The sequence below is a fragment of the Drosophila suzukii genome, chromosome 2R (assembly GCF_043229965.1).
Source record: "Drosophila suzukii chromosome 2R, CBGP_Dsuzu_IsoJpt1.0, whole genome shotgun sequence".
In the NCBI taxonomy this organism is placed as follows: domain Eukaryota; kingdom Metazoa; phylum Arthropoda; class Insecta; order Diptera; family Drosophilidae; genus Drosophila; species Drosophila suzukii.
In genome coordinates this window covers 19,723,399-19,739,587 of record NC_092081.1, presented here as the reverse complement: position 1 = coordinate 19,739,587, position 16,189 = coordinate 19,723,399, and the positions used below count along the sequence as shown (strand labels likewise).

The 16,189-nt window shown below is 40.0% G+C and overlaps 1 protein-coding gene across 1 annotated transcript; it reads left to right on the top strand.

The window, feature by feature from the left end:
- The first annotated feature begins 14,249 nt into the window (after window positions 1-14,249).
- On the top strand, window positions 14,250-15,262 carry PpY-55A (Protein phosphatase Y at 55A). The gene has a single exon (XM_017072620.4). The coding sequence runs from the start codon at window positions 14,330-14,332 to the stop codon at window positions 15,245-15,247; it is 918 nt and encodes a 305-aa protein (XP_016928109.2). The 5' UTR covers window positions 14,250-14,329; the 3' UTR covers window positions 15,248-15,262.
- The last annotated feature ends 927 nt before the right edge of the window (window positions 15,263-16,189 follow it).

Sequence of the window (16,189 nt, the reverse complement as noted above, 5' to 3'; positions counted from 1 at the left end):
TTTTTTCTGGTACTTTGCTGATTTTTTAAAAATATTGGAATTGCATTTCTTTCAGTGCCATAATGAAAATCACCATCACTTGCGTTGGACGCCGATGGCTGGCCGTGGATGACGGTGGCCACCGCGCTCGTTGGGCGCTGTCCCCTTATCGCAGCACTTAAAATTGCACTGCCATGTGTCAGGAGCCAGTCCAAACCGAGAGCAGACCAGCCCTGATTCTGGTCCAGACCGACACGTGTAACTGCCCGGTCATATCAGCATCCCATTCCGAATACCGACCCCTACCATCCAATCCCATACCATACCATACCAGTGCATTCACTGTGTGCTGCGTTTTGCATTCCGGCACCTTTTTGGGCGGGACGAGCGGTAGGAACGTGATTATTATTGCATGCGGTGCCTGCTGCTGGCGGCAGATATTCATATTTAATATGTCGACCGTCACCGCAGCTTAAAGCAATCACCAACAAGGCCGCTAAAGTCCCGGACTCGGATGCCAAGCCGAATCAGGCTCACGTCAGGCGGCACATCACAAGAAAAAACATTTCATGCAATTTGCACTTTCGAGTGGCGTGAAAAATCTCGGGCACAAAAAAGGGAACAAGTCGGCATTCCTGGTTCTTGGTTTCTGGTTTCTGTTTCCAGAGTCCTGAATCCCGAGTCCTGGCCCTTGGTTTAGAAGGAAATGAGCCTGAAGCCCGCTGGGGATTTCAGCTTGGACTGCCGCCTGCACTGGAGCATAAAAAACAATGCGGCTGGCTGAGTGTAATAAAAACTAAGTAGCTTACAGGCTCATTGCCCTGCCCCTCAGGTGGTGCACTTGGAGAAATGTGGGCTACATTGTTAGAAAATATTTTCTTATCCCAAGAAAAACTGTTTAACTACACCCAGAAAAATAATACCTGAACCTTAGGAATTCGAAATTGAGTTAAAGCTAAAGGCATTTTCTAAGGGTATAACTTAAATAACATGTATCCAATATATAACTAGATGAACAATGTTAAAAATTAAAAAAGGTATATATTAAGTAAATTCACAAAGACTTCGCTTAAAAAAAAATCTCAATTTAGTGTAGAGCTCTATTTAAATTAAACTTCAAAGACATATTTCACATATTTCCATGTTTGATTATTTTTGAGACCATGCTGCATGCTTAAGATTATTTATGGAATGGATCTCCCAAAAATCTAAACCTATCGATTATGTGAGTTCAGTTACGAAAAAGAGAAGGAACGAAAAAGAGTATAGTAATTCTATTTTATATTTAAGACTAACAATTTGGTATTTTTAAAACTAGCCCATAAAAAATACTGATAGATAGAATGGATCTCCCAAAAGTCTAAACCTATCGATTATGTAAATTCAATTACGACAAGGAGAGGGAAAGAAAAAGAGAATAGTAATTCTATTTTATATTATAAATTTAAGACTAACAATGTGTTATTTCCAAATCTAGCCTTTACAAAATTTTAAAATATATTATCATCTCTGGATAGAGCTGTTTCGCTCAGTGTAGCCCCCCTCAAGTAGGGACTTTTGGCTGCGAGGCAACATTATGCAAAACTCAGGCCCGCCGTCTGTCTTTTGGCCTGCTGTTGTTGTAGCTGCTTACTTAACGTTTGTGTGGGCGTGATTGTTTTACATGCTGCAACATGGCCGTGTCGCCAGAGACCCCCCCCCCTCACACCTTTACCCCCCTCCAAAAAAATGACCCACACTTCCCCTTTTTCACGCTCCACGGCACGGTGAGAATGTGTCTCTAATAACCTAACGTGCTGCTCGCATTAAATATGCTAATTTTTACAGTGAACACATTCCCGGGCAGTGCCAGCAGGAAGCCAGTGGGTGTGGGAGTGGGGTGTCACCTTCTCCAGAACCCCCCCCCCCCAGCTTTTCCACCTGCCAGCATTTATAGTTCTCCTTCAGCACCATCGCCATCATCATCAGGCGTATTATTTGCCACAACAGGCAGCCGCACGCATATTAAATGCGAGATGATGTTGTAGCTGCCATGTTGCTCCCGTTGACATTTAGCGGCTACAACAAATGGTTCGGCGGTCTGGGGATTGGTCCTTGGAAAAGGGGGAAAAAGGGAAATTCGGGGAAACACACCGAACGACCCACCGCCTCACAGAAATTGAGAGAAATTACGCTGCAAATTCCACGAGAAAAATTATAAACATTTTTTTGCGCTGCGACAAGATTTTTGCTTACGCTCATTTGTTGGCCTTGTCCCCATGGTTGGCCAAAAGCTCAGATGGGTATCCTAACTTTCTTTTGCAACAATACAACCATTTTTCTACACTTCAAAGTTTGAAAGGTCAAGGTAATCATTTTATATAATACTTTTAATAACAGAAAGTATTAGTTATAATGGTTTCTGTTCTGTTCATTGGAAAACTAAATAAAATATTTCAGGAAATTTAAGATTTTATATTTTACACTACTCATTACAATGATTTTCTTTAACATTTTATGCATTTTCCTTATAACAACACATGGGTACTTCCCTGTTTACTTTCCGAATTTAAAACTGTAATCAAACTAACTGCCTGTGTACTTAATTCTCTTTGGCAAAATAAACATAATATTAAATCTCCAACAATTTGCAGTAAATTTCAGGGTATGCGAGTCCTTGAAAAATACCCCTCACTCCCCTTAAATTTGCCTTGTTTTTTGGCCACGTTGTCGTCGCTGAAGTTGTTTGTTGATTTTGTTTTGCGCTCTTGTTTTTATGCCAGAAATATTCAAATTATGCCAGGCCAAAGGTTGTGGGCTGTGCCACGCACACCGACCCCTCATCCCCAAAACTTTTGCCTCAGTGGCTGACATCATTGTCAGTGAATTAAAAACGTCATAGGGGCTTATTTAAATAAATTATAAGCACATGCTGGAGGGGAGCTGGAAAACAGGTGAGTGGCCCGGCAGCCTGGGCGCTTTCAATAAAGGTAAATAATTCATCACATAAGTGGGGCTTATTAGCCAAAACTCGCTCTTAAGACATTAGAAAGCCATGTGGGAAGCAACAGCCGGCACCGTTGGAATTCACAAGTTCCACCGACTTGGCCTTGGAATTGGAATTCCTAAAGGAAATTAACAAAGCGGGATGACACTTTCTCCTTTCACCATTCTCCATTCCGGGTTTTATACACTGTTTCTTGTATATATATGGAATATATATCTTCTTGGCCTCGGGCCGCTTGTCAAACTTTGGAAGGCAAACGAAACAAAATTACCCCGTGTACCTGCCAGGCCACCTCGATTCGAATGGAATAAGAATACGAATGAGAGTACGAATTCGAATCAGAATGAGAACAACAAATGCCTTCGTTTCCATTTCCATTTCCATTTTCTTTTCGGTTTTGGTTTTGGCCTGGCTTTTATTTCAATTGCTGCGGCAGTTCAGTCGGGCGGAGTTAACATTTAAAGTGCCAATAATCGCAGCCGAAAATGCAAACGAAATTCAGAACGTGCCTCCGTCGAGTTCTGCAGGTGTCTGCGTGCTTATCGCCCTGCACTCGCCTGTTGAGTCCTCCTCAGGATTCAGGATGCACCCGGCCAGCAGGGATGCCCACACTGCGAAAAATAGTAATGGTAAAGTATAGTTGAAGTGGAGAAAAAATGGATACAGGCCAAGGCGTTTCCTCAAAAAGTGGTAAGGGGGGAAAAATTTAGTTTTTTGAATTCAGAAAATATTTCTGGCTTCTGTGAAATGTAGTTAGAATCTAAAAAACATATTCTAACAATTAAAATCAATCTGTGACAACATTATAAAGGTGGTATAGGTAAGATTGCTGCATTGACTTACAGCTTTTCTTTTGATAACTTAATAAGACTTTCTTCATTAAATAAAAAATAATTATAATAGATCAATAATAGATCAAATAAACAAATCAAGTAAGGAGAAATTTATATAAAACTAAATTGTTATCCTTAAAAAAATTATTCTTGTGGATTTTTGTATATATTTTTTAAAGAAATTTCCCTTAAGTAGGGAAAAAACTATGTTAATGTAATAAATAGTCAGATTAAAAATCTCACATTTAAGTTTAAAAGAGGTTACAATTTAAAATTTTATATTTCTTATACTTTTCTTATTTCTTCTTCAAATATTTATAAGAGCAAAAATAATAAAATTAACAAAAATCAAATAAAGCGCGTATTTATAGGGTGTCTCATACAATCATCAAGAGTATTACTTCCTGTTTTTTAACATTTTTTAAAGAGAAATTAATTTATTTGCAAGACTAAGAAAAATCATTCAAGCCGTGATTATGTAAAAAATTGAATTTATGAAAATTCATCATGATTATATACTTTATTTCGCTCAGTGCCGTGGTAAGTGCAGGGAAAATATGCAATGCAGCTGGCGCCAAACAATGGGGAAAGTGAAAGTAACGCTCCATTGTTATCCGACCGACAGGATGAGCTTGGCGTAGACTTCAGCTTGTTCAGCTTCTTCTACTTCTGCAGCTCTGCAGCTTCTTTCGCAGCCCGCACAATTGCAAAAAGATAAACTTGGCCAAAGAGAAAAGGGCCAAAAGAGGAGGAGCTGCTTCAGCCGTTTGTTGGTGAAAGGCAAATCTCACAACAATTTGGGTCAAACAAGCAAATTGCATTCTGTTTAGTGGCTCGTTGTTGCTCCCTTTTCCCTCTTACTTTCTCTAGTCGCTTTCTTTTTTTCCCCTTGCATTTGTGGGTGCAATTGGTTTGGCTCCCTTGGGACTGCGATTTGCATTGCGAGGAATACCGGGGGGAGTGGCAAATATTTGCCCGAAACCAGAGAAAAATGGGTTTAACTGCCGCTTAAGATTTATCTGAACTCGCTCATTAAATTGCAGAACGCCTTCGCCGCACAACTTGGGGGGGCGTGGCCGCGTGGAAAGCGGAAAACGCCGCCAGACGACAGCTGGCAACTTATGCAAATTTCCCATGCAATTGAGACGGAGTCCTCGCGCCCTTGAGTGTGTATGAGTGGCGGGACGGGGATGTGTGTGCGAGTGTGCGAGTGTGTGTGCGTAATGTAGTGGTAATGCAGTTGCCAAAGGACCCTAAACGACGGGAGCAAAGGATGAAAGTCAGATCGAATGTAAATTGCTTTTAAAGCTGAAGGAGCCCTGAATGCGAAATGTTTAAATAACGAACTTGACGCAAATCCGCGACAGCATATGCGACTGATGAGATTCCGATCGATCGGAAATCAATTTGATATCAGAGCAGTACTTTTACATCTTATATTCAACACTTTCCGTAAAACTATAACAACCCAAGGGACCGAGGAACGGGGAACTCAAAAATTACATTTCAAGCAATTTCAAAAGCCATTCCAATCAATAGAAAAAAATAGTTATTATATTTTTTTCACTATCACTTTAACATATCTTTAGTATAGGATTCTAGAAAATTAACATTTTCAAAAGCTCTATAAAATTTTACCTTATACCTCCCATTTTGATTAAGCCAATTTTGAAAGCCAATCAAAACAGAGAAAAAGACATTATTTTTCACTATCACTTTAACATATCTTTGTTATAGGATTTTTGAGGACTAACACTGTAAAAAGTCCTATATTATTTAACCTTAAAACTCCCATTTTGATTTAGATAATTTTGAAAGCCAATCAAAATAGAAAAAATATATTATTTTTCTTTTTTTCACTATCACTTTAACATGTCTTTAATATAGGACTTTAGAAGATTAGCGCTTTAAAATGTTTCACACGTATTTTACTTTGAAACTCCTCCTAGAAGAAATATTTATCTTCAATTTCCTGTACGGTCTATAGAAGCTATTTATAAAGACGAAATGGCCATGAAATGGATTCTGGCAAATTGTTACCATAGCTCTTTGAGAATTCAGTAATCAGATGAAATTGCTTGCCGCGCTCCGCCAAATATATATGTATGTATACATATATCTGCCACCAAATCAAACTATATCACCTTGTCAAAGCGCTGCGCAGTGGAGCATTTAATCTTTTCAAAATATACGAAATACGATGCCGTGCAATAAGATATCACACACTCGCACACGAGGAAACCCAGTGGAGGTTTAGAGAAAATTTAATCAACGCACTTGGCGACAAACACGACAAACAAAGGCAACAATGAAAGGCAACTTATGTGGCACTCACACACTCACACTCATACCCACACTCATACTCACACTCATACTCACAGGTGGATCCATTTAAAAATGCTTAGCAAACAGACACCCACACAGGTGCAGACAAAGAGTGGGTAAGGATTCACACACACACACATCCTGCGAAGACGACGAGTCAAAGTCATTTGATATTTTTTAGCATTAAGGTTGTTTTCTCTTCGTTCCTGTGCGCTTTTCAATAACATGAAAGTTCTCCTCTCTGTTTGATGGAAAATTGTAACGACACTCGCAGACGTACAAGGAAGGTCAAAATAATAGTAAGCGAGAGGCTCAAACAATTTAAAACAGAATTTTAAATGATACATCCTTTAAATACTCTTATGGAATGGGCCACAAAAATCTGTGGAAATGTAAGCCCTCCTAAAAGTATGCTATGGAAATTCCAAGGATACATTCCAAAAGAAGATGCCTTGTTTTTCATGACATACTTTTAGACACCTATCAAGGTGATTTTAAACCACAAGAGTTTCAAGGGGATTTTGATTAATGAACTTTAGGCTAAAAAATTATGTATTAAAAAAACATCTTAAGTGGCAATTCATTAAATTAATTTTAAACTATTATATGAAAAATTGTCTTTTTAAAGATTTTAGTTAAAGTAAAATGCATTTTCCTTGAAAAACCCTTCCCAAAAATCCGCTTATATTATATTGTTCTACCCCAGCTGTATCTCCCGTCACATGGCGACAGAAACAACAATTTTCTTGTTAACTCAGAGCCCCAACACCTGCGATGTCAATGTCGCTGATGTGGTAAGCACCTTACAAGACGAACCCGCTGCGACCGCAAAATCAGCAATGACATCAAACGTGGCAAGGAAAAGGGGGAAATAAAATGGAACAGAGGAAACCCCAAGCGGTGGAAATTTTATGTTCCCCGGCAATCGGGAATCGAAATGGCATCGAATGCGAGGCACACATTCTACCATTTTTCCCCACCTGAAAGTGGGACGCGGGAAACCTATTGGAAATTTAGACAAATCTGCCAAAGAGCTTAATGATGTCAATGACATGCTCAGCCGAAAACAACGAAGGGTGTTTTGGTGAGGTGGTTTTATTAGGGGGGGAGGGAAACTTGGGGAACCAGGTGAGTCACGTACATAATTAGCCATTCGGCACGTGGCCAAACGTGGAAACTACCTGTGGCAGCGACACACGAATCGGAAAACCCACTCTGTTGGTTATTGCGATTACCCAAGCACGGGCTTTATCCGTGCAGCAGCAACAGCAGCAGCAACAGCAGCAACTGTTGCATCACCGCGGCAACATGCGACTCCCGGTTGATTGGCTTCCTTTCATACAGTTGTCAATCAGATTTTAATGGGCAGGCATTGCAGACGATTTGATATGCTGGTTAATCACTGCATGGCAATCATGGCTTTGTCTTTACTAAAATATTTTACATAAATATAAATATTTAATAAGGATAATAAAAGCCAGATGGTGTTCTATATGGTCGCTTAAAAAGCCCAGGAATAAAAGCTACAAAATCTAAAAGGATTGTACGTGTACATTTGGATTATAAGTCTGTACGCTTTCCATACGTGACCATTCTAAACTTAATCCTTTGAGATTTTTTACCTTTCAATCTTGAGCTACTTTTTGTACTTTTAAAACATTTTCGACAGCAAGAAGAACTAATCTACTATAAATTATATTTTATTTAAAATATATTAAATGTATATATAAATGTATTACAATTTTTTAAAGGTTTAAAGATAGATTTAAGTTTGTCAAAACATTTTGTGGTGTAGTTCAATTAAGGTAGTTGTAAACTAGTTATTCCTTGCCATGGTAAAGGTGTGGGTACACTTAAAGTTGAGCAAGAAAATCCCTTACTTTTTCCCTACATTTTAATTACATTTTTTCCGTGTTCCCTGGCTGCAGCTTGAGCGGATGATTGGCCCTGCCATGCCCCGCTGAGTGGTGGCCCAGTGGTTGTCAAAGTCAGCAGTGGGTCCTCTGGCTCCTTGCACCGCCAACCCCACCACCCACTCGGACCCGCTCGCGTTCAACATGCTAATTACTTAAGGCGACAGTTGAGAGTGGCCCCCAAAAGGGGGCGTGGAGAAATGGGGGGCGGGAAAAGCCCATGCCGAATGCAGAGCAGACAAAATGGCGATGAGGATAAGCCTCGCGGGGGGCCTCTACTTGCGAGTCAACTGCACAGCTTGACTGCAGGAAAAGCTGGGGGAAAATCGGGGGGAAAAGCTGGGGGGAAAAGCTGGGGGAAAATCGGGGGGAAAAGCAGGGGCAGCGCCATGGAAGGCACACAATGCCCGTATAAAGTCGACTTGAGATGTGCAGATTATCCTATGTAGGCACTTAACATGACGCAGGCGAGGGCCAGACAACTCCCAGTTACCAGTTCCCAGTTACCAGTTACCAGCTACCAGCTACCAGTTACAGCTCCAATGGCAGTCCACAGCCCAAAGTCCCCAGCACCAAGTCGCCGGCTCCAAGTCCCTGGCCAAATGGGCCAAGTCAAGTGAGCTGGCATTAGGGCAGATGAGCAGGCGAGCGAAGCCAACTTGCCGCATGTGGCAGTCTAAGTTGCACGGGGAAAAAATGTGTTATACGAATGTAAGCACTAAGAAAAATGGGGAACTTCAAGAACATGGCCTCTAAAATACTTATTAAAAATATAAAAGATTTTAATTCTTTAAACTTCGTAATGTCATTGGCTCAAGTGCCAAAATAAATATTTTAGGTGAATATTATAGATGATTTCTCAAAAAAATGTATAGAAATACTACTTAAAATTCTAATTTTTAATTTTTTTAAACATAGTTATATTTAATTAGTGGGTATAGACTTTAGAGGTTCCTTTAAATAAGACTTATAATTCAACAAAATATCCTCATAATTACTAAGAAATTGTAGCGAAATATAGCTACGCATAGAATATAAAATTAATTGTTTAAGTTGGCTATGCCTTTTTAAGTATGAAAATTTCAAACGAATTAAATTCTTTTCTGTATAAATTCATGGCAATCCTAGATAGTTTTGATCAATCAATTTGATTCTCTTGACGGAATCCTTTGTCTTTATATTTTATTTTGTTCACACTTTAAATGTAATGGATATGTCTGTTGTGTGTATCCCAGAACCAAATCTTAAATGCAAGAAAATGATGATGTACATAGTATCTTTCAGTGGAGCATAATGGTGTTCTTTCTGCCTCTTTTGCGCCGCAGGATGGCGGAAGCATAATAAATAAGCAAGTGTGCAGCGGAAATATTAAGCAGTGGTCGGGGATGCAGCTTGCCACACAACCGCTGCGCCACAATGAGCAGAAAGAAACTCATTTCGCCTGTCACGACTTGAGCCCCGACATTTGGCCATGCAGCATTTGCAGCAACTGCAGAAATGCACAGATCCACAGACGCACAAATGCACACGCCGATGCCCAGATGCTGTTGCACACTTCTGTGGATGCAGCGCTTGATTGCCAAGAGGAATCGAGATGGGAAATCCAAGGACAGGGACAGGATCTCCCCGTGGATATGGATACATAGAAAGCAGAGGAGGGGGCGGACAGGCGAGACAGACAAGCGGAAGTGCTCATTGTTGCACTGCCAATGGCCTAAGCCAGGAATACTGCTCATAATTCACAGGCCGCATGACGCAATGTCAACATTTTGCTTCCGCCAGGGGAAGTTGGGAAAAAGTGGGGTAGAAAAGTTCACAGGTCGAGGTGGAAATATATACTCTCTAGATGAGCCTATAAGCTAACACATTAGAAATATAAATATATTTAAGCCTGATGACTTATATTTTATTTAATAATACTAAGTAATAGAAAAGGGATACCCAAAAATTTAGGAAAAAGAAACAACATCGTAATATTTGTCAAAAGATGTAATTTTTCATCAATTTACATTTCCCAATGACTTTCTATTGTATAACGTCGTATAAAAAAGAGATTCTAAGAGCTCAATTTAATGGTCACTTATATAACTAAGAGCTCAATTTATTCCTCAAACCACAATCTGTTTTTTTATCTAAAAACATATTCCATTTACCCCAAACTTATAGTTTCATAGTCATGCTAATTTCATTCAAATTCCATCAGGGTATTGACCATTCATCAGGGTAAAAGAATAATAAGCCCGGACATTTGTTGCTGGTACTTTATGCTCCAATTAGTAGCTTCCGACAACGTCTCAGAATTCGGATTCGGACACCGATAAGGGTTCTTTGGGGAATGGATGGAATAGGAAAAGTGCGGGAGGAAGGCCTTCTTTTGTGGCATTTTGTGAAAACGGAAATCAAATAATATTTTCATACTGATTTATGAATCTATTTGCACAGGCAACACAACGGGCCACCGGTCCTGGCCATTTGCATGTGATTCATGCTCTGAAAACCATGAATGATTATATTTACCAGCCCCGGCTGTGAAATCCAAGACTCTCCAACGGGCACAAAAATATAAATGACTTTGGTTGGGCTTTGGACCGCCGGCTAGCTGGGAGTTTATAACTAGCCTCAGATTATGAGGACGACTTCAAGGCCTCCGGGTACCAGGAGGGGCTCCTTTTTTCCCCCGGGCTCCCCGCCACGAAATCCTTTTTCGGTTTCAATATTTATTTGTGGCCTCAGCTGGCATTTCTCAGGCCGGGCGGCCATGCAAATTGTTTTCTAGCCCGACATTAAGTTGTCAAACCCGGACTGCCAGAGATTGTGTCGGACTCTCAAAGTTTGCCTACAGATTGCACTTATCGATGTCCACATGATTCCGGCAGTTTAAGTGCATTAAAATTAAACCAGTTGTGAACTCGTATTTTTCTTTCATTTAATTTCTGCTCGCTTGGCCAAATAAATATTATTTATTTGTCTGATAAATATTCATATAGAATTTGTGAGCTGGGAAATTAAAAAATTAATCTGTCTAGAACGCCATGCAAATTTTAAACTTTTCTTATTCAGTTTGATAGGCAAAATAAATATGCACTCGAAATTAAATTGACTTGGCATTTGCAAAAGCCGAGTATATCCCTATTAAAACACATTAAGACAATTATGAACTCTAGCGCTTCAGATAATTGGCACAATGAAAACTGATTTCTTCATTCCATCTCAATGTCTCCGTATTCACCTGAACCACTGGCAAATCAAACAAGTTTCAAGTGAGTAACTATTTGCAAATATTTATGTGAATTCACGCCCGGGGAAATGTCACCAACACGTGTAGAAAGGAGCAGATTTCGAATCCGACACAGAGCACTAAAAAGTGCAAAATGAACCGGTCCGAAGGATGTGGCGGAGAAAGGGGCAAGTGAAAAGTGAAATGTTAAGCAAAAGGAGAGTGGGCCAAGGGAGAAAGCTAGTGAAATACAACTGCATTCCACACACTAACTGTCGCCATTTGTTATTGCTTTTTAGTTGCTACCACTCAGACGGAAGACGACTGGAGAAGGGAGACGAGCCAAGTGGAGTGGCAAGTTGAGACGCACCATCCTACACAGATAATATAAATTAATTTCTGGGATAAAACGTTTAAAAATACGTTTAAATAAACTAATTTCTGGTCTTTAAGACTTATTAGTCATGGTCATATGACACTTACTTAAATTTCGATTGACTAGATTTATTTCATAATGTGGTGGCAACTTAGTAAGAAAGAGAAGTACACCTTAAACACATTATAATAAAATATTTAATACAAGTTCTTATACATACTATCCTATGGATTGCCATGACTTTTTATAGAAAATCTATTAGGGATTTATTTAATTAGGTTCCCAGAAAAGTTATTAGAACTTAGGATTGTGTAAAGTATTTAAGATTGTAAGGGAGCCATAGTATCTGAAGATTTCCTTTGTTTTCATCTTGACATAAGATTATTTTTACCAATCTGTTATTATGCTTTGAAATAAAATCTGTACCCATTTCCAATCCTATTTTTTCTCTCTGCATCCTGTTCACGCACATTGCATCAAATAGTGTAGTATGGAAAGAAAGGCAGAGCTTCAGCACGTGTCGGGACTTAGGAGCCAGCTTTCCACCCCCGATGTCCTGCAGCCATGGCAACTCCCTCAATTGTTGTCCGGTTCATGTATGCTCCAGTGCCCCGAATCCCCCGACATACCTCTCCGCATAAACAATCGCATTTATGTGAATTTTATTTTGATTTTCTATGCCACGCAGAATGGGGGCAAAGTAGCTAATAGAAACTTTCGGAAATCTGTAGTAAATTCATGGAAGAGCGCTTGTCGAGCACAGATTTTAATTTAAAAATTAAAACTTAAAGGAAAAGCGCTTTTGAGTGTATTCAACTTGTAGGCAGACCAAAATAGATGACTAAACTTTTAAAAGGGTTTAAAGGGTTATTGGTAAAGTATTAGAAAGACTTAAGCCATCTGCAAAGTTAAAAATAATCTACTCTTAACTAGCAGGGAATTTGTATGAAAACTATTTTATTTTAAAAGAAAAGAAACGAATACGAAATCTGTTTTTGTGGAATATTCAAAGATTAAACTCAAATTTTCATCTTACTAAGAAACCATATTTATTTATAGGAGGGGTTTCACATGCATATCCAAAAAAGCAATCACTAGGTAAATCAAACAAAGTCTTTAAAAAGGCATAACTTAAAATAAAGCTATTTCGCATACAGTTTATTAGTTTATTTCTGCCACTTTTGCCGACCAGCTGATGAAGATATATACCCAGCATATTCTTTATCATTTAGAATGTGATTCTGGTCGGCAGTGGACAGGACAATAAATACTAATAGCCAAAATAGCCGGCAACACATAAAGCATAGCCGAGAAAAGTAATTCCCACTAGGAGGACGAGTAATAATCAACATCAAATTGCCTCGTTTCGAGTTCCAGTTCCAATTTGGGGCTTCCTCGCTTTTTTTTTTGTATTTTTGGGTCTCCTCGGCTTGAGTTTCATTTTCGGTTCCAGTGCAAAGACTCACTCAAGTTCATTTATTTTTATTGTTTTCGGAGCTTTCGGCGACAATTTATGGGCCAGCGGAATACAATGATATTTATGTTTGGTAGGACTTGTACGTATAAAATGGCGAAACTTATGTATATGGCCAGTCGGAACTTTATTTTACTTATAATATATATATTTTTATATTTTTTTCCAATGGAAAGTGCTGCTAAAGCAGAGTGAATGGCAAAGGAGAAGCGGATAAAATCTACGTAGAATGTACATTCAATGAGAGGAGAAGAACGAATAATTTACTTTTCTTTTTCCCCGGCTAAGCATCCAGCATTCTATCTTATTTTGCACTAAATTTTAACAGGATTTAGCCCCGTCGCTCTTTGCTGTCAACTGCTAACAAGCGGCAAAGACGTCGGAGGTTTTGACCAGCCGAGCGATTCAAGCCAAGCCAAAGTCGGTGGTGAGGGGGGGTCCACTCAAGGGGGTGGGCGTGGGGGGGCGTGGGGCTTGGTGGGCGTGGCATCGTGTCCATGGCGAATGAGTTTTGTCGCAAATCCGCTTACGTCCACACCGCCGCAACGAAAATTGTGATGGCGCTTCTGATGGAGATGACGATGACGACAACCGTGATGATGATGATGACGATGATGATGATGGGCAACGGCCTTCAGTCCACCACCTCACACCCACTCAAGCCCACTTCCACCCACACCCATTCCCCCCAACGTTGTAGTCATTTTAACTGGCACATAAATAAATTCCATAAATCTTTTGCACTTTAACGCTTCTGCTTTGAGCCAAGTCAAGTCGGGGCTCAGATGCGTTGTGGGTTTGCGGATAGGACGGAATAGGGGGATTATCCTTGCACACAAGAAAGTATTTATAAACTCGAAAATATGCTCCACATACCAAAACCCAACTGCCTTGGTGGTCAGCAAAGTGGAAATATTTTTCGATTAAAAAGGACATGTTTGTGACCATATTTATGATAAGAAAACAAAAAACCTTTTCTAGAAGGTAATAATATATAATAATATCTTTAATAGCATTTTAAGTAAGGTTGGTAAATAAAATAAATATATAAATTTACTTATAGATATTTTTTAACCATTTTTCCTAGAAGTAATCTGTTAGTTAGTACAAAAATCTGGTGTTGAAAAAAGTAAGTATCAAGTATACATGGCTATTATGGGCAAATGTACATATGTCTTGTATGTTCAGAAAATTCCCGTATTTGTACACTTTGAAAACCCAAAACCATGGTCTTGACCCCTCAAGAAGTAGATTGCATCATAAAGGAGCTGACATCTCTAAATGGCAACGACTGCACACTTGCAGAAGACCTTATCGAGAGACTCATTCAGGATACACGTGAAGTGTTAATGTGCCAACCGATGCTACTAGAATTGGAGACTCCGGTGAAAATCTGCGGCGATATTCATGGTCAGTTTACGGATCTCCTGCGCATTTTCAAGGCATGTGGGTTTCCCCCGAAGGCAAACTACTTATTTCTCGGGGACTACGTGGATCGGGGCAAGCAATCCCTGGAGACGATCTGCCTGCTGTTCGCCTATAAGGTCAAGTACCCATTGAATTTCTTCCTGCTCCGTGGAAATCACGAGTGTGCCAGCATCAATAGGATTTACGGATTTTACGATGAGGTTAAGAGAAGGCATACAGTGCGTTTATGGCGGAGATTCACGGATTGCTTCGACTGGCTTCCAGTGGCCGCGGTTGTTGGAGATCGCATCTTCTGCTGCCATGGAGGTTTAGGTCCATCTCTGCGAAGACTGGAGCAGATCTGCCTGCTCCGGCGACCCACGGATGTTCCAGACGAGGGCATCCTGTGCGACCTCCTTTGGGCGGATCTCAATCACACCACCGAGGGATGGGGCCACAATGATCGGGGTGTCAGCTTCACCTTTGATGAGGTAATTGTGCAGAGTTTCCTGAAAGCCCATGACCTGGACTTAATGGTTCGTGCCCATGAGGTCGTGGAGGATGGCTATGAGTTCTTTGCCAACCGCCATCTGGTCACCATCTTTTCAGCCCCGAACTACTGCGGTCTTATGAACAATGCCGGCGGAGTGATGAGTGTGAGCCAGGAATTGCTCTGCTCCTTTGTTATTATCCAACCGAGTCATAAATGCAAAGTTGACAAAGAAAAAGACAAGTGATGAACTAAAAAATTAGTATTTTCAATATATCTTGTGATGTAATTTAATTTTAAATAGCAAAATATTAGTTTCCTAACAAAAAAAGTAAAATGTTAATACTGATAAAATATATTTAAGTCTAAATAGTAATACAAAAAAACTTTAAAAAAATATTAATATATTCAAAAGAAAGATATTTCAGAAGTCCTAAAATTCGAAACTCTTAAATGCCTAATAATCTTTACAACAGCAATTTTATATCTTATCTTTAATATTTATTTTTCGTAACTTCTTAAGGTTTTTCTTCAATTTAATATTGTAATTATATCAAGACTTGGAAATGCCAAAGTTAAGGTAAACAAACAGACAAATTTAATGACATTTCAGTTTGTGCTTTATTTGGATACGCACTCATGGCCAATTCCGTGTTGACTCACTCAAGTGCCCTTTCCTTGAAAGGTCAATGGTGAGGTCGGTCCTCCGCTTTCTTGATGGAATCCCCAGCCGAATCTCCTGGCGAATGGACCGGGTCAGTGTCACCTGGCCAACGGACTGACAGGTGACTTCAGCACGCTTGTTTCGCCATTTCATTTGCAGCTCGTTGCTGTTCTGCTCGGTCAAATGAATTTTACATGGCTCTTAAGTTGGCCCGACTGGCTGCCAGATTGCGAGGCTGATTCCGATTCTGATTCAGATTCAGATGCTGATTTGCTGATGAGGAGGCCTTCTGCAGCTTAACCTCCAGTCCGGTGGATGTCCTCGTGCATGGGGCAACATTTATTTGATCTGGCAAAAGTCACATGATGGCAAACAGAGTGTGTGTATGTGTGGGACTTGGACTTGGACTGGCTGCTCAGTGTTGCATACGAAAGTATCTCCGTCTGGCTGCAGCACGCTCGAATAATTTAATACGGCCCCGCCCCTCTACGCCCTCGTACCGCCCCCGGAATACCCAGGATTCTC

Bases quoted from the DNA above. Each gene is read 5' to 3' on its own strand.
- PpY-55A (XM_017072620.4), top strand. From the start codon at position 14,330: ATGGTCTTGACCCCTCAAGAAGTAGATTGCATCATAAAGGAGCTGACA.